Raw genomic sequence first — 27,661 nt, 5'->3', positions numbered from 1 at the left:
ATCTACGGCAACGCCTAAAAATAAAAGCTCCCAATTTTGTATAACCCCATAAAAATCAGCAACGTTCATGTTTTTCAATGCCAGTCGTATGGTACGCTTCATAACAGAGTTACTCAATATAGACAGTTGCGAAACTCCGCTTCAGAATCCGGGCGGCGCTAGCCCCCCCACTCCATGGAAGCTGAGGGGCAAATCGACGCGCGCGGCACCTAGGAGATGAAAACGGAACTTCGCTAAACTATTATTATTCAAAATTCTTCTGAAAAATAAAGATTGCTTTTTAAATTAAAACACAATAATTACGTAAAATTTACTTGTGTTTTTGCGGCTTTTCTTTTTATGACTTACGGCAGCAGCCGCAAGCACTTGAGTACTGTTTCAACGTCCTGCCGACAGACGACAGGCTAGTCAACTTGCCCCGTGCTTGCCCGGCGCAGGGGGGCAACCGAAGACCGGCTTTCGATACATTGGGCCTATGGGGAGTTTCGCAACTGTCTATATCCAGTAACTCTGCTTCATAATGCCTGGTTCTTCGACTAGCCGTTAGCCGGCGCCGCAGGAAAAGCCCACTCTGAAGTAAGCAGCGGCTGTAGTATTGGTGGAAAAAAAGCAGAGAAGTCGATAAAGTGGCAGGGCAGAATTAAAAAGAAATCTGAGTTGAGGGTTAACTAAATTTAAGTTACTAAGATAGGCTAGATGGCGCATGCCGTTACGTCGATTCAAAGGGGAGGCCTTTGATCATCATCATCATCATCACTTTGGCGGGAAAAGCCCACTTTGGCGGCGGTTTGCGCGCAGGCGGCCGCGGCCGCGGTGCAGCAATCCTCCCTGTTCTGTGAGACTGTGGCACAACCAGCACAACCACAGCTTGGGGCGCGCGCTGCTCTTCGAGGCTCGAGCGGAAGCTCTCCGTACTCTTGTGCGCTCCGTGCTCGCCACTATCGGGGCGCGCGGTGGCCCTGCGCCGTTTCAGACCGGCTACGTCGCCGCTGAAGGCCTGGGTCGCACTAGAGAGGCTTTCTTGTCGCACACGCCACCCGTTTTCGGGAGCAACGCGGCAGTAGACCATGTACGCTGTCGTAGCCTACGCGGGGGCAGCGGAGGCTCGGTAAGCGCCACTCGCCAACACCAGCGGGCTGGGCGCACGAAATATCCGGACAATCCGGCCGCCGAGCCACCGAACGATCAGCGAGAGTTTTCTCGCCCCGCCGCGGACCCCTCGCCGCGCACGCAGTCGTTCCTAACGGAGATGCTCCCCGAGATGCAACCTCGTTCTTGCAGCAAGCCAGTAGTTTGATCGAGTCCCTTTCAGGCGCTCTAAAGGTTTCCCTGGAGGCACCGAAGCTGTCAAGGCCACTGGTGAGGCTGGAAATACCAGTTTACCGCGGTTAAGAGGATACCATCAGCGTGACCGACTTCACTATATGGACAGCGATATGCTCGCTCGTGTCGTGCCAGTCGTGCTTTCGAAGCGAGCAGCGCAGTGGTACCAGCTTGCCGGTCACCGATCCGCCACGTTCACTGAACTCAAGGCGGCAATCCGTCGCTAATTTCTTCCAGTGGACTGCCATCGGAGGACGCGGCGTGAACTGTAGCTGCGCACACAAGCTCCCTAGGAATCCCTCCTAGTGTTTGTGCGGAGTATGGAGAAGCTATATCAAATCGCCGAACCGACAGCCCTGAACGATGAACACGTCGAGAGGGTTATCAGGCAGGCGCAACCCACTTTTGCGGCGTACCTGCGCGGCGCTCGGTTCCGCGACCTGGAGGAGCGAGCCGCTGAGCCGAAGCGGATACAGGGCCACATACTCGCTTCCCGAGCGTATCGCCCTCTTCCTCCGGCAAGCGAGGCTCTTGAGCCCCGCTGCGCGTGGAAGGGAGCTTCCTCTTTTTCTCGCCACCCGCCGGACGCCGCCCACGCAGTCGGAGCGGAAGACAAAGGTCTGTTGGAAATTAGCGAACGAGCTTTGGACCCATACACTTACGGACGCCACACGGCCAATGCCAGGAAAAAGCCTGCAACAACCGCCCTGAACTCCCAGGTCCGGCGGCAGGCGGAGACACTCCAAGGGATGCCAATCGCGGGAAAACCCGTGGTGGGCTGCGCTGTTTTCGTTGCAGAAAAGAGGGCCACATGAAGCGCAACTGCTCCCAGCCGCCGGCGCAGTTGAGAAACACAGGTGCCGGCCGAGCGGGAAAGCCCGTTCGGCCGAAGTAATTCTGGCCCCTCCCTAGGCCGCCCGGGTTACCACGTCGGAGGGCCTGCTCCGTTCATCAGTGTCGTCATTGCGGGCCGAGAATCCCGGCTTTATTGGACACGAGAGCTAGCGCTTTGTTCGGAGACAAAATGTTGTACGTCCTGCAACAGCGTTCTGTTCGCCTCAGGGAGTGCCGAGCTGCGTTCAGCCTTGCCAGCGGTGTTGCGCGTGCCGGCGGCGCCGCAAGGTTGACAGTTCGATGGTACGGGCGGAGGAGTCGATGTCGTTTTATCCGCCTGCCAAGCCAGAGTGTCCCCGTGATTTTGGGCCGCGACTTTCTTCGGAAGTCCAGAATTACGATCGACATTACGATCCCGCTTTCTGACCCCCGATGACAACCCCCACGCCGCCGCCTCGACATGCCCACGCCTCGGGTGAAATAAGACACTGAACAGAGACGACTGAAACTTTCGAACACCGCATGACCGCATCACGCGCAGAGGTACCAGTATTTCTTTCTCTATGGAGGTATTGCGGCCGTGTCAAAGCAACACAGACTAGGCAGAGCAATGCCACCTAGACTGGAAATAATTTCCTCTAGGTGGCGTTGGGCAGAGCCGTCGGGACGGACGGAGAAAGAGAAGTGGGGGAGCGAGAGTCCCAAGCCGAAATTCGCCATAAAATCGCCATGACGCCATTTGTGATTTTCGGGCGCCACGGGCCTCTCAAAGTCGCCAATTTGGCGAAAAGTCGCCACCAGTGGCAACCCTGACTGAAAGCCGTGAAAGCGGTGTTGAATGAATTCGGCCTACACAATTCTTACTAGTAGAAATGTAACAATAAAAAAACAAAACTGCAAAAATTAAAGCAAAAATAATGAGTTTGACCGTATATTAATGGAAGTTACAAATCCGGTATTTGGTCAATTAATTCATACGAAGCAGCGGCTGACTACCTTCATTCTGATCAATCCGATATAAACAAACATGGCGTCTGCTTCAGCGGATGCACGTAACGCCGAACGGCGAAAACAGGTGAATATTCCACCTATTTCTCAATTTTCAATTTTTGGGACGTTGTGAATGATGCTCCGAATTCTCAGATCGCGCAGCGATTGCGTAGAAACTCTCTCTGTCGTTCAGTTTCGCGGTCGAACCGAACCTTCCCATCGTGTCTGGACGGCGAATGTGATGTCATCGTCCCCGATCACATGTCTCGGGGTGGAACTCTTTATTTTTATTTCCCCCCAAATCGCTCTACAACTCGCCTTCAAAAACGCTTTTGGTCCCGTTTTCAGCGCTTTGAATCGGGTCTTCTCATCTTATCTTCAATCGGTTGTCTGAGCGCGTCAAACGTCACAACGGTGATGCTAGTACACCTACGCAGGATGTGTCACCGTGCATACTTAGTGCGCGCTTTGGAGTCTTGTGACGCCATATGGACATGATTTTCATCCCGTTCATATTCCCTGTGGCCGGCTGCTCGTCGGTTCGGCGGTTCTTTCCCTACTCGGAGCGAACACGGGTGACATGCTACAACGTCTACAACGTCCCCCCGAACGCGGTACGCATTACGCGGGTTGGAACATCTAGCTCGCGTCGTATGTCCGCTTTGAAAGCCCGTGGTGGCACCGCGCCAATAACTCGAGGGCTCTCAGCTGTCCCCGCAGTTAGCCTTTCATTCTTATCTCTACAGGTGGCTAGCTTACGCTAGTTTAGGAGCCAGTTTAGTAATGGGCCGTTTTGTACGCCGGGAACGAATTCAAGTAACCTGCCGGTCCCGTTCGACGGTTTTACGACTCGGGCTTGTTCTGGAAAGTTCTTTTTGAGTGTGGTCGTAAAGCGGCCGCGCTCGCACGCGCACCGGTCATTTATTTTTTATACGGCCCTTTTCTATTCAGAACCAGACGAAACGGCCTATCGTGCTTGAAAACGGCGGGAAGTGTTCTATTTTTAAGGATCCGGTGACGTCGTTGCTGTCGCCTCGCCGTAAATACAAGGTCTGCGACCCTTGTCTTGCACTGCCTTGCTGGTGTTCGGAACAATAACGCCTGACAGAGCTCTAATTTGATGCGCACTCTGCTGTTGGGATGTTTTATCGCACACTTAGCCTCCCCTTCTACTCACATGCGAGACACGTGTTGGATTATGTCTTATCAGGCGCGCGGCGGAGGCTATTATCAGAAACGCGAAACCTAGCTCTTGCCAGGAAGCGGTTTGATAGGGGCCCAACGTGCTTGCGAGGCTCGTGCTGTTCGCGCACCTATTTGTACGTGGATCGGTTTGTTGATCATCCCCTTGGAGCCTTCTGGTGTTTGACGGGCTTTGAAGGCAAAATTCAGCCAAGTTTATTATGAAAGAAGCAGCCGTTGGGAACCCACTTAACTCCATTCCAGCCACAAAAAAACTTTGTTTAATTGAAAACATGGAAGAAAAGTATTGAAAAACTTTCAAACTTTGTGTTACACGACATCAGTAATGTTGCAATAGAAGAAAAAATGAAAGCGTAGGTATCAGTTTACGTTAGTTATTACTTAAGGTTGTAGTTATAGTTTATATACTTTATGTAGTTATACTTTGCTTTATTTAGTCGGGACTGGACTGGAAAGGACTTTATTCACATCGATCCTGCAGTGGGCGGGGGTTTGTTATGACCCCCGTCCCGACGCGGCCGGTCGTCGCATCTTCTTTGCTACCCTAATAGGCGCAGGCCCCTTTACGGAGTCCGTGCTTTTCGCTTATAGTTATAAAAGAGTACTGTGTTGTCTTGTGTCGTCTGTTCTTTCCTTAGTCCCCACCTCTGGGCTGTTTTTAAACGTTATAGTTATAACTTTGTTAGCAATCAGGTCAAAGGGAATGTGAGGCACTGCTACAATACAAGATTCTGTGACGACATAGAGACGTCAACAGAAAGTGATTAGGGAGTCACCACTACTCCGTCTGTTTTCTTTAATACCTTGAATGTTTAATTGAAGTTTGCGACAAAACTGGTGTCGTTGTTATGGGGACGAAACAGTCTTTTAGTGAACCAAGCTTGTATTTTGTCTTCATGGCTCCTTTGAAGTGAGGGCGGTGCTCGTGTTTAAATGGGCTTTTCAACAGCTTGTAGCCCCTCTTTTCAAGTAGCATGCCTGTCTTGCCTACTGATTTACTTAGCTGTCATTTTAACTGAACGCTCCCGGTTAATATGTGCACCTCAGCCCCAAGAACCAACTTCACAGAAGCCATGTTATGTCTGTTTTCCATTTTCTTGTTAAAAAAAATGTTGGCCAACTCTTTTTACTGGTTACGTTGCACACTGCGCAAAGTTGACTGTGCCATCTGTTCATCGCAGGTAGCACTGCGCAGGAAACAGGATGAGCGACAGACTTCGGCACGTGGCGTTAGCTGCATTCCTAAAAATAAAAAAACCCACTCGGAAATGGCTCAAGCTGTATATAGTGAGGGCAGTGATAAAATGGTGGAGGGTGAACCTCGGCAAACGTTTGCAGTCGATTCCAAATAGTGGTCCTCATTGGTGAGGTCTTCTACATTAAAAAAAAAAAGGTGGTGGCAAGGGGGAAATGATAGTAGACCTTTGAGACCTCAATTAGGTGTGAGGTTAGGTTTTCAATATTGCTGAGATAGAATTATTGGGGCTGGATTTCTTGTTTGTCAAGATTTTTTTGGTGCATGCTACAGATCCCCAGTTGGTGCCAATTAATCTGGAGCCCTTCACCATGGTGTAGCCCATAGCCCAAACGTAGCATTAGCGTGTAAAAATGCTCACAATTTGAATTTGTAGATGACTCCGTACATGCCCGGTTTATTAGGTCTTTCTGCTGAATTTTCTGTTTCTGGTGGCTAAGGCATTGTGCTGCTGAACCCAAGGATGCGGGTTCGATTCCAGCCACGGTGGTTGCTTTCTGATGGAGACAAAAAAGTGAAAAAGCCCGTGAGTTGAGATTTCGGCACACGTTAAAGATCCCTGGGTAGTTGAAATTATTCCGGAGCCCTCTACTATTGCACCCCTCAAAGACCAGGTGTAGCTTCGGCGCATGAAACCCCACAATTTGAATTTTCAGATTGCTCCCTGCATACCGAGTTAATTAAATGCTTCAGTAAAATTTTCTGTGTTTTGTTAAACTGTTGCTTAAGACGCCATGAAGACAATATACATCATCATCATCAGACTGTCTACGCCCGCTGCAGGGCAAAGGCCTCTCCCATGGATCTCAAATTATCCCGCTCCTGTGCTAACTGTGACCAATTTATCACTGAAAACTTCTTGATTTCATCTGCCCATCTAACTTTGTCGCCCCCTGCAATGCTTGCCTTCTCTAGGGATCCACTCGGTTACCCTCAATGACCAGCGGTTATCTTGCCTTCGCATTACATTCCCTGCCCACGCCCATTTCTTCTTCTTAATTTCTGCTAATATGTCCTTAACACGCATTTGTTCCCTGACCCACTCCGCTCTCTTCTTGTCCCTTAATGTTACACCTGTCATCTTTCATGCCGTTGCTCGCTAAGTTGTCCTCAATTCAAGTTGAACCCTCTTAGTGAGCCCCCAAGTTTCTGCCCCGTGGGTGAGCACCGATAAGATGCAGCTGTCATACACTTCCTTTTTCAGGGACGATGGTAGGCTGCCATTCATTATCTGAGAATGCCTGGCGAATACACTCCACCCTAGCGTCACTAAATAAAGGCTTGTAGAGTATTGGCACTCTTTTCTCTCATTGTTATGTGCCGCCAGGATTTTCATTGGTCGGTCGGCGCCACGTGATATTTGTTTACATATGGGCGCAGCCATTTTGTTTTTGGGCGCCTCTCCTCTCTCTCACTCGCTCTCTGCTGCGCGGACGCTAGAGCGGCCGGTCGTACTCTGCCCGTCACAACCGGCGGCGGTTCCGTTGGGAGAGATGGCAACACTGTGAGCCAGAAACAAAATGGCCCCCAGACGCTTCCGGGTGCACGAAGTGGCGGTACTCTTAAGCGTAGCTTATTTAGTGACGCTACTCCACCCCATTTCAAAAGTCTGTGTGAGGGGGCTGGTAGCAATGGCGGTGATTGTCGTCCTGGATTCACGCTGCCCCCTCGTTGCAATCGTGGCTGTGCAGTTGCTGGTGGGCGAGCTGCCCGGCGACTTTTTGCGGGTGGACGTCGCTCCGGTTTCGCCCAGCGGCCAGCAGATCTCGGCCGACGAGCAGGCGGCCCTCGCCCTGCAGCAGCAGCTGTCGGGCGCCACCGCCTTCACGACCGCACAGGCTGTCGGCCGTCTCAGCATCTCCGTCATACAGGTGAGGGGGGGATCGGCCAAAGGGCCCCCACGTGCGTAAAGGCCAACTTTGGCCTCTTGAAAACACTACAGTCGATCCCGGATATATCGCACCCAGATATGTCGAATTATTGCATATATTGAACAGTTCAAAGTCCCCTTGGAAATCCTATGTGGAAGAAAATATTTTATATATTGAATTATCGATATATCGAACTTATTTGCTATCCCCTTGGAGTTCAATATATCCGGGATGGACTGTATTTCCATATAGTCTGCCTAAAAAGAAAGCAAGATGCGAAATACAGCAGCTGAAATACGTGCGTGGACGCCGCAGACGGTCAGCAAAAATCGGCGATTTTGAAACCAAAATCGAGAAGAGCGCGGCCATTGAAGTGACATTGCAGCCGTCCAGCGAGCGGCGGGACGGTGAGCAGCTCGGGAGCAATCCTGTGCGCAAGCTTTACGCGCGCTTGGGGCAGCAAATGGGTGAAGTGTTCGCAGCAGACCTCGAACGGTTCTCCAGCTGCGTAGCTGGCCAGATGAAGAAGCCCCCACCAGCTGGAGCGTCACAGGCGCGCCATGGCTGTTTACGCGATTTGCCAGCAGGTGCAGCGTGGTCTGCGGCAGAGCTTTTTTTAAACGCTTCTGACTGATTAATGAGGCGTTTCACGGGGCTACGACTCGTGTCCCAGCTGATTTGGGGGTACTTACTACACATTGATAATAACTTTGGTCGAGGTGAAATTTGAGTGCAGTTGGCCTTTAATTCGCAGTCTGCATGATTGATGTCAAGCCAGACCTATACTCTGTTTCATACACAACGTGCAACACAGTAGAAGGTATGGAAGTAGTCCGCAGCAAAAAAATAGAACAATTGCAGCAGCTTTGCACCAATGGTGCAAAAAGTGGGCAAGTCAGCAGTGTTATGCTTAGTGACTCAGTCATGCTTTGAGGCTGTGTCAAGTTTCTGCGTGGTGTCGTTCCCCCCCCCTCCGAGGAGCAACGAATGCTTAGTCATTGAAGTATTGTAACGTGGCTGCAGAGCAGATGATGAGACGAACCATGAAGAAAGCAAACAATCTATTTACATTATTTGCATGATGGCGATCAGAGAGCCAGCGCAGGGTCAGCCAGCACTTTCTTTGTCGTCGTCGTCTCTGGTCTTTTGTGATGGCGCTGTGAAACATTGTCCACCTATATGTCCCGTGACAGTATGTACAGTGGGGTCCACTGTTAAAGGGAAACGGCGGGCGCGTGGCCACTGCGCTCCGCGAAGCGCCGGTGCCGAGAAGTGGCGAGAATCGGAGACAGCCGGCACATGCGCACTGACCGCACGAGGCGGCAGAAGCCGCTCTGTCGTCTGCTACAGCGCTCCGCTGCACCGATCAGCTTGAAACAGCTGAGCGATTTCGCACTAGAAGGATGTCAGCGGCCGTGCGAAGCGCCGTAGCAGACGACACAGCGGCTTCTCCCGCCTCGTGCGGTCAGTGCGCATGTGCCGGCTGTCTCCGATTCTCGCCACTTCTCGGCGCCGGCGCTTCGCGGAGCGCAGTGGCCACGCGCCCGCCGTTTCCCTTTAACAGTGGACCCCACTGTACAATGTACGCAAGCTCGTAACCCCAGATCTTCCGCAACTTGCTGACATTTCACTGCCACTTCGTCGGCGCGATATTCGGAAGTGAACCAAAGTGGTCGCATCCATTCTCAAGTAGCAGCGCACTGGCTTTCACGCCGTGCTTCCTCTTCTTCAAGATTGACATTCTTCTTCTGTCGCCCATCTCTCCCTTCGTTGGAGACCTGGCTGTTGCACTGCACATGGATTTCTGAACGTGCAGCTGAAAGTTCTCCATGACTGTCAGGGATCGTTTCGTCCGCAGGCATTCACATCTCTGCCATAGCAGACTGCGTTAGCACGGGCTATAAACGGTGGCAACCGGCTTCAAGAACTCAGCGTCTGTAACAGGAGCTTTTCTGTGGTTCTCACTTAAGGCGCAAACACATGTGAACTGGTGAGGAGAAGAGCACACCAGAGATCATGCCATGAACGTTGGGCAGGGTGTTCTCGAAGGTCGAGTGATGCCGGCACGTGTGATGACGTCATTTCTTGGTGAAGTTGTCTTGTGCACGTTCGCCTGGTCAACACCAGCCTAAACAGCATCGCTATTAACAAATTGCATCACTCTACCATGTGCCGTGGCTCAGTGGTTTCAGGTGCACACCAGGGACTAGAACATGTTTCAAGGAACGAAGTTCAAAACAGAGCCAACGATTTTTATGGGCAAAATTTTTTTAAGCCATGATGAAAGGCAAGAAAGAAAATAAGGGCAGACAAAATAATGCTGCTTGCACAACTGAAGAAATGGGCAGAAGTGATATGGTGAAACTGGATGCTCCGTCTGCTCTTATTTCAGGCGCGCTCGTATCTATCAGAACTCCCCTTGGACCTGTGGCGCCATCTCTGGGTCCCTTTTCTGACAGATACTTAAAGTAAAAGGCTATCAAATATTCAGCACTGAACGTACGTTAACTGAGTCTGTTCAGGTAACACTAACAAAATTCTAATTATAATGATTGAGTTCATAGTATTTGCAATGTTCATGCTTAGATCAGCCTTGCTCACTACTCTTGTCATCGCAAGAAGCGCCCTATCATGCCCTCCAGCTTTGGCAGTGTTGCACACTATGTATTAAACGGACTATAAAGTAAAATCTCGTTGATACGATTAAAAAAAAACATGAGGGAGAAACGTTCAATTCGGTAAGAAACGTACCACGGAAAAATTTTAGTGTTCATAGTTGAGAGCATAGTAATTGGGAAATCGTATGAACCAAGAACGTACCCTGGTGTTTCACTGTACTTCACAGAGTGTAGTTGACCGTGTACTTGGACTAGCAGGCCGCTCCTTGGCCGGCGTGAAAGCCTCCAGTCCCAGTCTGGAGCCATAATGGTCCAGGACTTTGTAGCAAATCACTTACAAACTGTGATGTCATTGTATGAACATTTTGTTCAGCCAGGAAGCAGGCTTGAGGAGTATTGCACACTGTCAAATGCAGAGCTGTGTTCGTAATTAATTCAAACTTTTGCATGGTAGGCTGGGGTTGTCAATGCAGTGTCTGATGACGATGTGTGACCTCCCGGAAGAAGGCTAACGTGGTGTTGTAGCATGGAGCCTGGAATGTAAATAGTGCGCGTGGTAAAGTGTGCACATGTGTACTGTAAATTTCTTGTCATTGTAATGTACAGTTGTGTTTCATGATTTGTGCCAATTGACATTTAAATTTGACTTATAAGGCTAAGCGATGGGCTCACTTGTTAGCTGCATAAGCGTGTGTCATGTTCTCGACCCATTGCGGATTGGAAGGTCACAAGTCCGTCGAAACTTGCAGGCGAAGCTGGTGAAGAACTATGGCGTCACGAGGATGGACCCGTACGTGCGGATCCGGATCGGCCACAACGTGTACGAGACACATACGGACTACAACGGTGCCAAGAACCCCCACTGGAACAAACTCTTCCACTGGTACGGGTACAGCACCACCTCTTAGTAGACGGGACCTCTGTGGGACTTAGTTGGGACCTGTGTCGGACTTCGATGCGACCTCTTTAGGACCTCTGTGGGACTTAGTACCTGTGTGAGACCTAGTTGGGACCTGTGTGGGACTTCGATGTGACGTCTTTAGGACCTCTGTGGGACTTAGTTAAGACCTGCGTGGGACTTCGTTGGGACCTGTGTGGGACTTTAATGCGACCTCTTTAGGACCTGTGTGGGACTTAGTTGGGACCTGTGTGGGACTTTGATGCGACCGCTTTAGGAACTGTGTGGGATGTAGATGGGACTTTTTTTAGGACTTGGGACCTGTATGGAACTTAAATGGGACCACTGTTGGGCTTATGTTGAGTGTTAGTGGAACTTTGGCGGGGCAGCTGCGGGATTTTGGTAGGACCTTTCTGGGACAACCCTTTTGCGATCGTGGAAAAATGGCCGATTTTGAGTGCTTCCAGAAAGCCTTTTTTTTTTTCTCTTGAGCTACCGGACATATTTGGCATAGCTATGCATGAAATTGTAGCTAATAGATTTCTCTTTCAAATACATTACACAGCAATTTTGTGAAAGATGAGAGTTTATGGAGAGGTTATTGGTCAACAAAACGAAGAAAAATGCACAAAAAAATATACACAATACACAAATAGGCTATTTTATTGAGCCTAAAAACTATTTTGGGAACTCTAAGATATAGGAAAATGTTTCTACGTTCCCAAGCAATGATTCAACATATAAATCAAGGCTGTACACCAAGTTCTGGATTTTGCGGGCCCACCAACCTAACGGCTCTGACGGCTGTGCCACTCTGCGAAGCCACTCGAGAATTAGTCTGTCTCTCTAAAATATGAATCCAAGCATGCATAGGCGGGGAGTTTGCATTTTCCCACGAGGGGGGATAACGCTCCTCTTGACTTGTAGCCGACGATGATGATGATAAAGTGCACCCATCATCATGTATACATACATACATACATATATACATACATACATACATACATACATGCATGCATGCATACTTACATGCTTCCTGTGCACTTGTCCTCCTGTGGTAACAATTGGAAGGAATAAATGGAAAGTATGAAAGTAAGCCGTCCACGTCGGCACCACTTCAGTGATGCAGTAAGCTTTTAACCCCAATCAAATTTTAAGTGAGAAGGTAGAGGCAACTCTCAAGGAATGTCAACTGGCAATGGCACTTAGGGGAGTAGGGAGGTGTGGGCAGAGTCCCTTCTGGGAAACTCCGGAGGTCAAGGCTTGACAGGTCCTTGAAAACCTTGAAAACCCTTGAAATTGTAAATAGAGTTTTCGAGGGCCTGAAATTTTTTCCTTCTCCGTGAAAACCCTTCATTTCTTCGGGCAACAAAGAGGAGATTCGATTACGTGATCGGGTTTTTGTGGATAATATCAGTGTGGCCCTGCACACTCACCATCCCTAACATGCTTTTTACAATTTAAAGCACGCTTAAAGCTGCACTAGTGCTGCTTTATACAGCTGTTACAATTTAAAGCGAGCTTGTGAGCAGAGGCGAGCTGCTTCATACAATGGCTCGTACTGAATGAAGTCCCTGCGTCGGACGAGGCCAAGATTAGCATAGGTCCCCTTCCAATCTTCCATACTGCTTTTTGCATTGCCTCACCCTGTTATTCATTTCACATATCTTCCTGTTGCTGTGCCCTGCCATAGCTATTCCCTACTATGTTTCGAAAACTAATGGCGCTTACACACTAAGTTGAAGTAAATATGAGCACAGATAAGCAAAGCTCTGAATTTGAGATGACGATTTATCCAGCTGCTGAGCTTTACTGGAATATTTTACTTTGACGGGTGTGATGGTGGGCAGAGCCAGTGGAGTCGTCAATCCCTCCCCCTTAATCAGCACAGAAATTTGGCTGATAAGAACGGCAGGGCGTATTAAGTTATGTTCCTCACTATTCGACACTGCGTATTGAGAGCATCTGCAGAGCTCGAAAAAGTTCAAGATGGCCTGGATTTTCTCAAGCTCCCCCAGTATTACAGTTGAACCTCGTTATAAGAGACAAATGGGTATAAGAGACACTATTCACCCACATGGTTGGCTGCCCTATCTTTCCCATTAAATTGACCTCTTTTATAACAGACATCGGATGTAGAAGACAGTTGGTTATAAGAGACAAGTCATCCTTGAACTTTAATCAGTAATCTTGCTTGTAAGAGACATTTTAACTTCAGATGCAGTGCCACCAGTCGCTAATTGCAGTTGCTTCCATTCTGGAAACGCAGGTGGACGACAGACGCCTGCAGTCGCTATTTATTATAACTTCAGCAAACACAAAGTGGTTCAGTCAGCTATGAAATGACAACGAGAAGCCCTGCCAATGGAAATGCGCAACTTACAGAAGTGGTTGAAGCTTACTTCGATCTACTGGATGGAGCGCGATCGCACATGCGGGCTCTCCCACTCGCGTAGCTCCCAATCAAGAAGCGTCGCCGATGTTGAGTCCTGCCAGCGTAATGAATAGCCTGAGCACACGGCGGAAGAAGCTGTGCGCCCTGGCTATTCATCAGGCTTGTGAACACAACATCTACACGATTCATCTTCCACAAACAGTGAATAAAGAGAAAGCTTGTAGAATCGGTTGTAAAAAACAGTGTAAGTACTGTCATGAAGCAAAGAAAGATTCAGAACTGTTCCATAAATTGTGGGGGGCCAAACATAAATTAGAATGAATCTTTTGAAACATGCTGTAGCGTTCTTTTGGGCTTATTTTAGTCATACGGTGCCCACAGTGAACTAGGGTGTGATTAGTAAGTGAAAACATGGTTCCCTGCTTATAAGAGACATCTCGTATAAGAGACAGAAACTGCTCCCCGGTACGTGTCTCTTATAAAGGGGTTCAACTGTAGTGTGGGTGGGTCTAAGCTTGTCCACTTAGGGTGAAGCCGGCTCCAAGGAGATTTTTCTTGAGGTCAGTTTTCGAGATGTAAAGAAGCAAACGTTTAGCGTGTGCAAACAGTACGGAAACGTTGGTACGCGTGCTCCTCTGGACCCTTGAAAATGCCTTGGCGGGGCCTTGAAAGTCCTTGAATATCCTTGAATTCTTGTCCCTGAATTCTGTAAGATCCCACACGGCTGGGGCGCCCATGCACTCCGCCTATGCAAGCATGCTTCTTTGTGTTCTCAAACAAAATCCTTATCACTGCAGCAGTAAAAAAAAAGAAAAAAAAAAGATAACCGCTCTTGAGAAGCAGCGCTCATTGCCCCGCAGCGGTAATTTTACACGAGTGTCAAGCTATCTTGAGAGTGATAACGAAATACGGCGCGGTGCATTTCGCAAAATATGTCCGCCGCACGTTGTCCAGACCCTACACATGAAAGCAATACTGCAGTCGTCAGATATTAGGCTTGTTTTGTTTATAAATACAGCGCGAAGTCAAAAACGAACCACCTTTAGCAGCGCCTGCCGAAGTCTGAGGCTGTTGAATGGTAGAGCCTTCATCAGAACAAAAATCTAATGAATCGGCATTGCTGCTGGAGTCATCACTGCTGCTGGGATTAAAAAAAAAAAGAAAAATTGGCAGCAGCAGTGGCCGAAGTCCCTGAAACCGCTGTCCGCCTTTGCAGAGCGCGCAGTGAAACAGGGCACCACTTTCGCCCAACTCGCCGCTACCTTAGATTCAAATTTCACTCGCGATGTTGTCTACCCACGTGAAATGTAAACAAGCGGCAGCAAAACTGAAAAAGGTGTTTCCAATGAACACGCCAGATGGCGTCAGTCGTCCTAATTGCGCCGTTTGTAGTTTTTGCAGAAAATTTTGAAAATCGTCGTTCGCCAGTGAGCGATGGCCCATGATGTGGTCGCGAAAGGGTTAAGTGGGAGGCCTTGCTAAGCTAAGCTCTGACGCTGAGAAACATTTGTACGTATTCCAAAGTCAGCACTAAGTTCCCCAACTCTGCCCATTTCTTTGATGAAGTAATGGGCACCAGTAGAGCCTGTATATTACTCACTACCTTCTTCGTTTCTGTGTGTGTGCACGCGTGAGTTGTTTTTTATTTTCGGTCCTTTTCAAAGCTAATTGAAAACCCTGTAGCAGATGCGGGCAAATTTGAGTCACTCTGGAGTGTTTATTTCTATCTTTTTGTGGGGATCTGAATGTGTTTCGGCACTAACTGAGCGCGTGAGTAGCTGGATGAAATTGGCGCCACATCTTTCAGTGGGGAGGTTGAAAGGGGAAGGCTGTCAACCTTGAGCCTTCGGGCATCAATCAGAGCTGTCATTGTTTAATGCTGCATTGCAAAGCTATTGTTTGTGGAGCAGCACTTGGGGCTATTGTTTTGGGTTTGCGAACTTCCGAACATGGGGCAAATGGAAATTCTCATTGTAGCAGTGAATAAAGAAGTGAGCTATGCTTTGTGTCATATTACAGTTAAACCTCGTTATAACGAGACGGGCTATAACGAAATAATGGATATAACGAGCAAATCGTAATTCCCCTTGAAAGTCCCCATAGAAACCAATGTATTTAAAACCTCGTTTTAACGAGGTAAAATTTCCCCGTTACGGGATATAACGAACAAATTTCGTTGAGAAATCAAATTTTGAGCTAATTTTACAACAGTGCGCAACGCGGATTTGAGACAGTGCGTGACGCGGCAACTGTATTAGCAGTTCAAAACTCCCGCCACGCGCGCGAAGCTGGCTGGCGCGCCATGCGGACGCTGCGCCCGCGAAGCCCCCACCCTCCTCTCGCTGCGCACGGCATGCAGACAATGGGGCCCTTCGATTTACAGTGTCGGACTCACCGCGGGCTCCCCGAGAAGCAGTTCGACGTTCGATTTTCCCACGTATCCCTATGGCTTCGGGGAATCCGCGGACTATCCGCGGTGAGCCCGAGAAGAACCCCAATGCACACGGCGCGCGCGGTTGCGTCGCCTTCCTCTCTCCCCCCCCCCCCCCCCCCCTCCTCCCTCCCCTCCTCTTTTCGTATCGCCGGCGTCGCTGCGTAGTTGTGTGCGTGGGTTTTGGCATATCTTTTCACGTACTGCCGGCGTGATTACAACACCGCGAGTGCGACAGGCGGGAAGCGAAAGCGAAAGACAATCACGCTTGAACAGAAAACGGCTATGATAAAAGCCGTCGCATAGGGCGTGAAGGAAGGTGCACCCCGTCAAGGTGGCAAAGAGACTTTGACTTGTGGACGAGTACGCTGTCCACCATCGTGCATCGTGAGCAACCGAGAGTCCATCGTCAGCGCTGTTGCACATGGCTTGAAAACATGGAGGAAGATGCTTGAAAAGAAGCGCTAAGGACGGCGTCGGAGGCTGATGCGGTGGACGTGCTGCGTCGCTACTTCGGCACGCACGAGGGCGACGAAGATGGCATGAACGTAGCGGTAGCGGCCGCAGCTGAGGGAGCAATCGCTCGCATCAGGAAGGTGCATCAATGTCCATTTACGGACTTCTTCGTAGCCAAGTCTGTTTGAAATAGGAGTTTTGAACTGCAATAAAGTAGGTTCGTGACTTTTCCTTTTTACCTCCGGAATGTGTTTATTTACTGACTATCGCCGTGCAGCAAGATGCTATTTCGCCCGCTTTTTGTTTTAGGTAACTACATATTATCTCTATGGTAACTACAATGCATAATATTTGCAGTAAATGTCGGCTACGGCTATAACGAAATATTGGCTATAACGAGCAAATCGCGGCGCCCCTTCAATTTCGTTATAACGAGGTTTAACTGTAGTGTGAGATAGGCGCATTGTGGCAGCTTTATGTTGCCTGTGGTGCATTTTTTTGTTTTTGTTTTATGAAAAGAATTGAGCTGAGCTCTTAAACAATATTGTGAATTCTGGTGCAGTCAGGTGTGTGAAAACTTGACCCTAGGAACACTTCGTAAAGCAGTAGACACTATTAGTAGTAGACTTACCCCCGTATTCTGAATCCCTCCTCCACTCAAAGTGCTTCCTCCACTCCGTTGAGTGGAGGATAGGGCAACACCTCCACTCGAGGTCTCCAGGCATTTCATAAACGTGGTGACGCCGACCCTCCGAGGAAATCCTTCGTTTGGAGGGACCCTCGAGATCGCAGTTTCGGAGGAGCAGCGAAAGGCATCTGGGGGCGAGGTTATGGCAATTTTTTTTATTCAAGACATGAAAGTACGCCTAAGAAATATAACTTTTTAATGTTTTTATTTTTTGTTAAGTAATTATACAGCTATTTTAAGAACTATTAGTTTGTATGGTTGAGATGAGCACGAAAATAACATGAACCAGGTGGCCACAACTAGAAATAACTGTTTTCTGGTCTGGCCACACTGCACACACACTTCGGTAGCAGACGATAAATCTGTTTTGTTTTTGTGCACGCTGCTCCATGTCTCCTCGTATCCCGTTGTGTCTCCTGTTCTTTCTGATCCTATCGATTACTATAAGTTTCAGGGCCCCCCCTCCGGATGACAGCCAAGATAACGATATGTCAGCGGAAGGGCTGGAGGTATAGGGCGGTTTGCTTCCATGCGTGACGAGCGCATATCATAGACCGGAATTGCCGACACAGTGAGCGCCTAATTATTTGTTCTTCTCGGTTCACGCCACTATCGGCAGCTCAAAGCCGACATAATGTTCAAATTACAAAGTAGTGCGTGTGTAATTTTACAGGCACCACGGTGAACCCGGTAGAAATGTCCCCCTTCGACAGCACGCAAGGACGCAAGCGCGAGGTAGCAGGCGAGCACAAAGCGACGGGCACTTGGAGAGGGGCGGAGCCTCGCAGCGCGGGCGGCTCGAAGAAAAAATAAAAAAAGAAAACTGGGCTTTGGAGCAGACGACACGCTCGCTCGCTTCCATACGGCGATCGTCTGCTTCATACGCACTGTAAGCAGCTTACGGTAGCCGTGTCATAGGTTAGTGTGACACCTTCATTACAGAGCGATGACTTTCGGTACATGACAGCGACAACCTTGTCATTGCGAGGATAAAGACAAGTCCGCACAGGTCATCACGACGCTTCGAATTACGAGTTCCAACCAACGCCTGACGACGCGGATTGTCGGCGGCGAAACGTTGACGAAGGCACCCATCACAACTTGAAATGTCCCGGCGCCATAACATCGCAACGTTACCAGCAGCCGGAACGCAGGGAGCAGTGGGTGGCCGCGGTTGCTGGCGTTTGGCTCGGCAGCCACCTCGGCAGCTCCAGCAGTGACCGATTTGGGTGGCACCGCGACACGAATTCGCCCTTGCTGAAGTGCTCAAGTGTATTCAGCCAGTACCTTATGCGCTGACATGGCAAATTCACGGTGCGGAAATCCCCTGAACCTTCATTATATGCCTCGTCAATGCGGGATACATGCTCCGGAAAAGAGGCGAGCGAGCACAGCCGGCTCGAACCGAGAGGAGCGTAGGCGGCCATCTTGAAAATAGTACTGGAGGGCTGCTTCAAGGTAGCACAGACGACACCTTGGAGTTGCTCCTCCAAATCGTGAGCGGCTCCTCCAAATCGCCGAGCGGCTCCTCCGTTGGAGGAGACACTCGAGTGGAGGTTAGTTTATGAAACCGAAACTCGCTTTCAAGGGTCCTCTCGAGCGGAGGCTCGAGTGGAGGAGGGACTCAGAATACGGGGGTTAGTAGTAGATACGGCCTGCACCATGACACGTTTCATTATTGCAATTATGCGCATAAGTGCATTGAAAAGAGACAATAAAATATATTGTGCAATGGTCTAAAAAAAATGTCATTGATGATATTTATAAATGTAAATTGTTTTGTTTAAACTCTTGTGTATTAATGCTGGCCTATGTCTTCATGCTGGTCCACAAGCTTTGAACGCTGAACATTTAGGTTGTGACCTAAATGCATTGCATGGGGTCAAAATTCGTATTTCTTAAAAAATTCCTAAATTCTTAATTCTTAAATAGTGTGTGCACAAAAGAGCTCTAAAAAAGATGCCTATTGTAGAACATGTTTTGTTGTAATTGCGAAGAGCGTAGCTCTTGTTTTTTCCTTACTGCACTGTGACGGAATAGGAGAGTTTGCTCTGACTGTAAACAAGGAGGATGACCATTGCACCCTGTGTTGGGTTGGTGAAAGTTCACTTGTGAGACGATTTTCTTTTCTCTTTTTCTTCTTTCTTCCCATAGCTTCCTGTCTCCTGGCGTCACGGCGTTCCTGGTGGAGATATACGATGAGGTGAGTTCAATAAGCTTGCCAGATTGTCACAAAAAAAAAACTGTGAGAGGAAGGTGGAAAGCTTGAATTGGCACTGTTCGAAGTCGCTACGAAAATATTCTTCAAAATCGCAAAAAAAAAAAAAAAATTATTTCTCATGCAAAACAAAATGGTTTGACCTAACATTAAGCCATAAATTTTTTGCAAAATTTGCTTATTGGTTTTGTTCACATCGGCTTAGGCGCACTTACACCCTAACAACAGTTACAGAATTGACGTGCTAATTATTGTGTGCAATTTGGTCAGGCGAAGCATTGCTGCTTTTATAAGTAGAAGAGGGGTTACAAAGGTTTGCTGAAGAACCACAGGTGTCGTCTAAATTAGCCAAGAACCCTTCTTTGCACTGCTTTGATACAGCCCGTGTTTTTTTCAATTTTTGAAGAGAACACGTCAACTTGTGTCATCACACTTGTGGGGATGCATTGTGACAAATTGGCTGCTACCATGGTATTAAAATTTGATGTAGACATGTTAAGTGCAAGTCTGAACTTGAGCTGTCTTCACTCTGGCTAATTAGGGAACTTGTTACTTTCGTTGCTCTTTCTTTAACATTTTTGTATTACAAAGTTTGAAATACCATATTGCTCAATTCTGAGACCATCGTGGTTAAAATGAGCCGAGTGGAATTGCCTTGCGTGGGCCATTTGTTGTGTAGAGTAGATAACAGGTGCGGAGGAAAAATTCAACTTGTAAGTTATCCATACACTCGCTGTACATTTATCGTGTTATCTGTACAGCTAGCTGCGCAGTGATCCCATTGGTGGAGGCAGAGAGGACAAGAAGGTTGGGCCTGCAGAAAACTGAGTGGGGAAAAAAGATGAGCTGAGCAAATTCAGGTCCAAAAAGATGGACTTGGCTGATCGAGGGTTAAAGAGTGGTCTGAAGTAATTTAGACAGGCTATGGTTGCGGTTAACACGAAGAAGGAACAACTGATGACAAGAATTCTGGGACTTTGCATTCTTTTGTGAGGACGGGTAACAACCTTCGCATATTCAAGAAAAAGTCACGGGTGCCTTCTTACGATGTCTATTTCATTTTGAGTCACCAGTAGCAGTCACCACTGCGTCTGCTTTCACAGTTGCATGCTTTCTGAGCTCCCTGAGCGGGTGCCGAACTGCTTCGAACTGCTCCCCCCGCTCTCGTGGCTTTTCCTCCTCCTCCATGGCCAGTGTGCCTTCACGGTGAACGAGAAGATTGCCTGGGCGCACGTGGTCATCCCAGAGGCCGTCTTCCAGGGACAGACGTGTGACATCTGGCACCCGCTCTCGGGCAGGCAGGGCGACTCCAAGGAGGGCAACATCAACCTGGTCCTCTCCTACCAGGTCAGCTTCCCCCTGCACCTCATTACCGCAGCCGGCTGTTCTTCCGTTTGGCGCAAAGAGTGCGTTACTGGGGGAATTTTCAACGTGACACGAGTCGTTTCTGTGATTTTTCGGACTTGATCTGCTCAGACTTGATCTGCTCAGAAACTACTGTGGCAATGACAAGAAATTAGTGAGGCAACGAAAAACAAGCTGCGTTAGAAAAAGCTCATGATGTCGCCCATTAAGCGGAATCTCCTTACAAAACGCATGCCCTCGCTGACATCTGGGTCCGTCGCTTCAGCAGAGCGGTACGCTACATGAGCTGTTACAGTTTTTAGCTCGTAGCCGAGTATAAATGAAAGGTCTCTCTGGGGAAATTGTGTGGGCGCCTTCTTCGTGCGGTTGGTACGGAATCATGCAGCAACTTTCATTTCATCCTTCGGTTGTACGACGTTAGTGGTGAAGATGACATTGGTCACTGCCTTTACTGTACCTTGGGGTGTATTTAATGGCGAATTCCATTGGGCGAACAGGAGCAAGTGCAGCGAGCAGCCAGAGCAGCACACGGGAGCAACGGGGACGTGTGCTTTCGTTCCGCGAATGAAACATTCGCGCTGCTCCGGGAGCAGAGAAAAGAGAGGGAGGGCGTGATGTCAAGGGTCATGTGACCAAACTTTTCCCGCGCTTGCTTCCCGGAGCATTTCGCGCGCTCGCGTTGTCCGCACGGAGTTATTCCGCGCCAGTTTTGCCAGATACGTGCCAGTGGTTTTGTGTCTGCCTTCGTCACGGCGACGACTGTTAAAGTAGCAGCAATTCCTCGTCCAGACGGCGGCGCTTAGCTGCTGCCGTACGAACTGAACGACTATCGTGGCTGCTAGATTCCGCCATTTTTCCTCCGCCACCCCGGGGATAAAACCAGAGGTGACGCAAAAGAGGTCATGTGACTTCCTCGGCGTTCCCTGTTACTCCGCCGCTGGCGACGGAGTACTGAGAACTCCTCTCGGCTGCTCTCGGTGCCATTTTTTTTTTTTTTTACAATCTCACTGCATGCAGTTTTTACTCGAAAACACATCTTCTTTATTGCTGCAGGTTTTCTGGCAGAGAATGCTTTGGTGTCATTGCACTTGTTAGCTCACACGGAAATGTAAGCAGAGTTTTGAACTGTCTGGCACAAACAAGAGTTAGTGTGCTACAGCATATCACTTTATAAGTGAACTTCAGAATGCGCATGTTGATGGGTGTCCGAGTGACACTGATCTTTTTTTTTTCTCTCTTTGTCTTTTGTTTCTCTTTCAGCAATACATGTATCCGCTAGTAAGTTTTGCTGCCCGAGTTCCGCCCTCTGCGTGCTATTTTGTGTGCTTGTGTGCCCTGAGATGTGGTGTTCTGAGGTTTTAAAGGTTGCGAGACCAATTTATTTATGTATTTATTTATTACAAATGCCTACTGTGCCAACATGACATTGCTGGAGTGGAGGGAGGTTCAAAACGGAAAAAGTTTCGTTCAATCACAACAAACGACATCACTGTGAAACTAAAAAGCACAGTGGAGGAAGAATGGCTATTACATGCTAGATAACAAAGTTGTCAATGGCAGTGGCGGAGCCCCTTAGGGGTGGGGCTGTTGGCGTCTCTTGTGGTCGTCATAACCGTCGTCTCATGTAGTCACGGTACTAAAATACCGAAACACTGGTTTGCGCGTCGCGCTAGAACGTGACAAGTGCCAGAAAAATACTAGGAAACTCATTTGCACCTCACGACGGAGAGCTTCGTGCTTCAAAGACGTGAGACTTTCACAGAAAAGCTGCAGAGCTCTATTCTCGCAACAGTTTCATCTCCTTTGGCGAAAATTCCAAGACGCCAAGATTACACTTATACACTGCATGCTTCACCCGTCCGCAGGTTTCACGTTAGTGTAAATGGCCTGGGATTTTTTTTTAGTTCCCACGTCACTGGGATAAGTGAATATATCTAACAATGTTCGTACTAGTCTTCATGGGCCATCATTGGATGTGATTTTTGGTACGCAACACAGTGGTGGGTGTTTTCATGGGTTCAGCAAAGCCGAGTAACAGAGAAATACGAATCTATTGCTGATAGGTCAATGCAGCTACTTTTTTGTTTTGTTTTTGGCGCGGTTGACTCAGAGGCCGACCCATCGCGTATTTTATCTTTGCAGGTTAACTGGGCGTTCTTCTGAACATTACGGCAGCCCTTAACTCTTTCGGGACCGCCGCAAAAAGTGATGAAAAAGGGAGGTCTCGGTACAAATTTTTTATTACATAAAGCAAAGGCACCATCCTGCCTTAGCATACACCAAAATGCAGCTAATTATATGTTCTTTGACATAGAATACCAAGTTTTCCTTCAAAACTGACGACAGAACCATGAAAAAATCTGAAAGTAAGAACTTCGTAAAAAAACTAAAGAAAAAGATAGAAAAAAGCGCGAATATAAAAACATTAATAAAGAATAAAATTATTTCAGGATATACAAAATCCAACACAATGCTTTGTTTCTTTATCGCGAAAGTTTGATGCGGCTAGGTGTAACTCGTTTTTTGTTTTGTGTGTGATCTCTTTGGCACTAAGGCCTTGGCTACGTCGTCGCCCCGGTACACGCCTGGCTCTCGTCTCGGCGAAAACTTGACCTGTTTCTGCGCTGGTGGCAGGAGATCACTACCATAGGTAGTTAACACCCTAGCGAACAAATATAAACCAGCCAGAATATATTTCGAGCGCACAAATCTACTCTAGAGCCAATTGAAACTAAAACGAACACCCACCTTTGAGCGCGATTTGATGTTCCAGGCTGATCGACACCCGAAACCTCACTCGAGCGGAAATCCGATCTCTAAAGCCGCATTCCGACTTTTCACTGCCACTCTCATCGTTAAAATCAACAGTAGAAGGCAGAGATATGCGAGACGAGACGAGGCGGATTTCTTATCGCGCTGGCGCGAGTATGACGCCATGTTTGTTTACATTCGAAACCACTGCCCGTCAGAATAAAATATCTGATGCGTTGCCACCTGGCGATAAAAAAAGGAACTTCACAGAACAGAAAACTCCAGGTTTCAAACTATCTCCTAGATGTCGCTAGGTGTTCCATCGAGCGAAAATTTGTATTCTGCAGGCTCGCGAAACCATCGATCATATGTGATCGATCGCCTATGGAGCGGTCCTGAAAGAGTTAAAGGCCCAACTGCACTCAAAATTTTGACCTCTTGGAAACCCTATTTTCGTATAGTCTGCTTAAAAAGAAAGCAACATGCAAAATACAACAGCTGAAATACGCGTGTGGACGCCGCATGCGGCTAGCAAAAATCTGCGATTTTGAAACCGAAATCGAGAAGAGCGCGGCCATCGAGGTGACGTTGCAGCCGTCCAGCGAGCGGCCGGACGGTCACCAGCCCGGGAGCCGCACGATAAAGATCCCCAGGTGGTCAAAATTAATCCGGAGCCCTCCACTACGGCGCGCCTCATCGCCTGCGTTGCGTTGGCGCGTTAAACCCCACAATCAATCAATCACCAGCCCGGGAGAAAGTCTGCGCGCAAGCTCTACGTGCGCACGGAGGAGCGAATGGGTGAAGTGTGCGCAGCAAAGCTTGACCGGCTCTCCAGCTGCGTGGCTGGACAGAGGAAGAAGCCCGCTGGAACGCCACAGGCGCGTCATGGCTGTTTACGCGATCCAGCGGCAGGTGCAGCGTGGTCTGTGGTGGAGCTTTTTTTTAAACACTTCTGACTGATTAACGAGGCGTTTCACAGGGCTACCACTTGTGTCCCAGCTGATTTGGGGGTACTTACTACGCATTAAAAATAAATTTGGTCGAGGTGAAATTTGAGTGCAGTTGGCCTTTAATGTGCAATAAAATGGCATCATTTTCGCCGCCACAGACTCTGCCCAACATCAACCGGTACGCAAGCTTATTAAGCGGGCATAAAAAGCACTACCACAGGAGGGGCTGTATGTTGGTGGGCATCACATGACCTGTCTAAACTTGGTGCAACAAACTTGAATTATAGGGTAGCAGCACACATGTCTTTTCCATTTCTGCTGAATGGTGGCGGACTGTGGAGTTGCAGGTCTTTTCAAGCCAGAGGTTCGAACGGAAAACGAGTTCTTTGGTACTCGCGAGAAACTCGACATCGCATCTTTTTGTAGGTTTGAAGAAAGATGGACTGTATTCGTACTGTGATGTCGGAGGAGTTTTGGGGGAATTGGAAGAGGTAGGAAGATTCCTCTGCTAGAGGGGTCGTGTATTTTCGGGGCTCTTTGAGCGAGCCTTGAAGAAAATGCCTGTTGAAATTTGTGCGCTGACTTATACAGAGTTATTTCTAGCGGTGTGATGAATTATCAGTTCCTCTGCGCTTCTCACAACACTGGGCTGACAGAAATCCCAACAGAAATATCTTGTTTCCCACCTTTTCCTTAGCAACAAACTCCAGCAACCAGAATTCCTTCGTTGCTTATTCTGGAGCTTCTCCATCTTAATCTACTGTTGAGAAACTTGGCATCGGATGGGTATTATTGTGGGGCTTCGAATGTAAACTTTGTAGGCTTAAAATTTGGCGCGATATTGGGATCATTGAGGAAACTTTTCAGTGATGTCCCAGCCCGTCGAAGAATGACGTTCCCAACACACGTGCTGTCCTTCTCGTACATTGCAGGCGATTCCTCCTGGGTCCCTGGCTGCACCTCCCGTCGTTCTGGTCAACACGCCGTACATGATGCCCGGAGTGGTGCAGTACCCCGCTGCTGCCGGTGAGTTGCCAACCCCCGAGAGGAAGTGGACGTTCTCTTCTCATTAGGCCGCGGAGGGAATCGTATACGAACTGAGCTCTGGGCTGTAAAGTATAGGTTTGCGTTTTGTGTGTACACTATTTTCTTCAGGTGTAAGTACGTATCTATTTATTTATTTGTTTTTGAAATTTTTGGCAGTGGTAATGAAGGGAATCGCTACTACAGTCTAGTCCACTTATAACAATATCCAAGCGCCAAGGAAATCCCATCGTTATAACAGATAATTGTTATAAGCGGGTTGCGAAATAAAACGACGGAACAGAGCTAAAAACATTTTATTCGCATGCCAGCAAGGTGGTACTACTACTAATTTGCGGAAAAGAAGCCACAGTCGGTCACCTTTGTTTGCTGCATGTGAAGCTAGCGCAAATCTTTTCCAAGAGCATCTATAGGTGCTTCACTTAGCTGAGGTAAATGTCCTTGGTGGAAACAAAGTCCCCGAGGGACTGTGTCACGCATTTGGCCTTTTATGAAGACACTACCTTAATAGGCTGCGCAACCGTGTCGTTAGAGTCGCCACTGTTGCACTTTTGGTGCACAATGTAACCGGATTCAATCGTTACATCCGATATCGTGGCACTGGAGCATTGTAATAAGCGGTTTATTTTACCATAGAAAGAATACAAAAGTTGACGGTGCCATAGCAGTTCGTTATATCCAAAATATTGTTATAAACGGTATCGTTATAAGTGGACTCGACTGTATAGAGTAGTACTTGGTGGTAATGACAGGTTTATTTCAGAACGATGGAAGGTGAAACGTAGAAAATGTTGGCGCTGATTTATGGCAGAAAAGGTGGCAATGACGCACCCCGAATCGTAATGCACTGGAACGATTACGCAGAAAAATTGGACAAAATAATGACGCTGATTCTATCGCACAGATTTCAAATAAATCCTACCGCGTACCCTGCAGAAGACATCTTATTTGATTCGCGCCACTGTGGCAGCAAAAATCTTTTGTGCCTTATAAACTTGCTGATTCAGCGACTGCGCTCGCATTAAAACTTAAGTGGGGAACATTGGAAGCCGATTTAAGCTTTCAGCCTGGTTGTAATGCACACGCAAATTTTAAGGCTATACTTTTAGCGAAAAAAGGTGCGCGTTAGAATCGTGCAAATGCGGAAGAAAATGTGCCCAGCCTTGTTTTCTTTTTTTAACTTTTTGTTCCCTCTAATCGTCAGGCCTGCACCTTTTTTTTTTTTGTCATGAATAAGCTTTATTTGGCTGAGGTTGGGTCAAGCCAGTCCAAGTGTTGTGTGTGCTGTGCTTGTCGTACCAGCAGTCATGTCATTTGTTGTACTAGCTGTAATTATATCAGTCATTGTGCCATTAGTGGTACCGTAGTACAGTTGTACCAATAATCGTTGTACCAGCAGCAAAAGATGAATTGCGGGACGATGATATTTGTCCCAGTGTGTACAAACTATTCTCTTTTGCTTTTTACTGTATTTACTCTATAGTAATGCGAGGGGTAACTTTTGACTGCATCCAGAAAGAAATTTCCGTATATCGGTATTCGATTCTAACGCGAGGGTTGACTTCAGGTGGCCAAATTTAGGGAAAACGGCTCGCATTACAATCGAGTGAATACGGTACATGCTGACACGGTGGTCTCAAACTGAGCTCTAAGAAACACGGTCTCCCCAGCCGTCAAAAAGTAGATATTGTTAGATCTGTTGGATCTCCTTGTGTTGTTCCAGGCTACGTGTACCCACCTTACCCTGTTTCCGTGCCACGACCCGGCTTGGTGACTGCCAATCCGGGCTACAATCCGGCTTTGCAGCCAGCTATGCAGCCGGCTATGCTGCCGGCTGTTCAGCAGCAGCAGCCTCCGCCAGCACCCATCACGGAGAGTGATGTCAAGCAGGTGAGGGCAGACACCGGGCTTTCGCAGTGCTGCCACTCCTGCGCCAAATGCGCCAATTTGCGCCAAATGAGGTATCCTGCGCCATCCTGATAAAAAAACCACGATTTTGCAAGCAAGTGCGCCAAAAGTGCGCCAAAATTTGTGTCGCGCAAATCGCATGCAGCCTGTTATAAGCACTACTTCAGTGGTCTCTAGACATGTGTAACTAATTCGGCTTGATAACTTGAACTCCCTAGCACCCGTCATCGTATTTGCCGCGGTGAGTTTGGTTGGCGCCGTCACTGTACCGCCGATACAGTGTTTTCGTCTAGCAACTGTAGCGCTGGCGTACCGCGGTTCAAAACTTTCCTTCTTGCTGTAGTTTCCAATGGTTCCTGCTATGAACAATAGGTAGTTTTAGGTGGCGTTTATTGCCGGCTCTTTCCGCCCCGAGAGCCAGCGGGAGCGCCGTTTCGCGGCATGCATGACGCGCTCGGCTGCA

General features: G+C 48.3%; 1 protein-coding gene across 2 annotated transcripts in view; it reads left to right on the top strand.

Moving 5' to 3' along the window:
• Window positions 1-3,119: 3,119 nt before the first annotated feature.
• LOC144143593 (toll-interacting protein-like) overlaps window positions 3,120-27,661 on the top strand; it is a 43,493-nt gene continuing 18,951 nt past the window's right edge. The window contains exons 1-7 of one of the 2 annotated variants that reach the window (XM_077675411.1): window positions 3,120-3,232; window positions 7,297-7,476; window positions 10,844-10,977; window positions 19,117-19,165; window positions 20,375-20,527; window positions 25,179-25,272; window positions 27,014-27,180. In XM_077675411.1, coding sequence (XP_077531537.1) covers window positions 3,185-3,232; window positions 7,297-7,476; window positions 10,844-10,977; window positions 19,117-19,165; window positions 20,375-20,527; window positions 25,179-25,272; window positions 27,014-27,180 — 825 coding nt within the window. In that variant the 5' untranslated portion in view covers window positions 3,120-3,184. Of the gene's footprint in view, window positions 3,233-3,556; window positions 3,762-7,296; window positions 7,477-10,843; window positions 10,978-19,116; window positions 19,166-20,374; window positions 20,528-25,178; window positions 25,273-27,013; window positions 27,181-27,661 lie in introns of those variants that run through there. The other variant, XM_077675410.1, reaches the window with a different exon arrangement.

The sequence above is a fragment of the Haemaphysalis longicornis genome, unplaced genomic scaffold, assembly GCF_048455015.1.
Source record: "Haemaphysalis longicornis isolate Haplotype H1 unplaced genomic scaffold, Haemaphysalis longicornis Haplotype H1 scaffold_6, whole genome shotgun sequence".
Taxonomy (NCBI): Eukaryota; Metazoa; Arthropoda; class Arachnida; order Ixodida; family Ixodidae; genus Haemaphysalis; species Haemaphysalis longicornis.
This window is presented reverse-complemented; position numbering and strand designations above follow the sequence as displayed.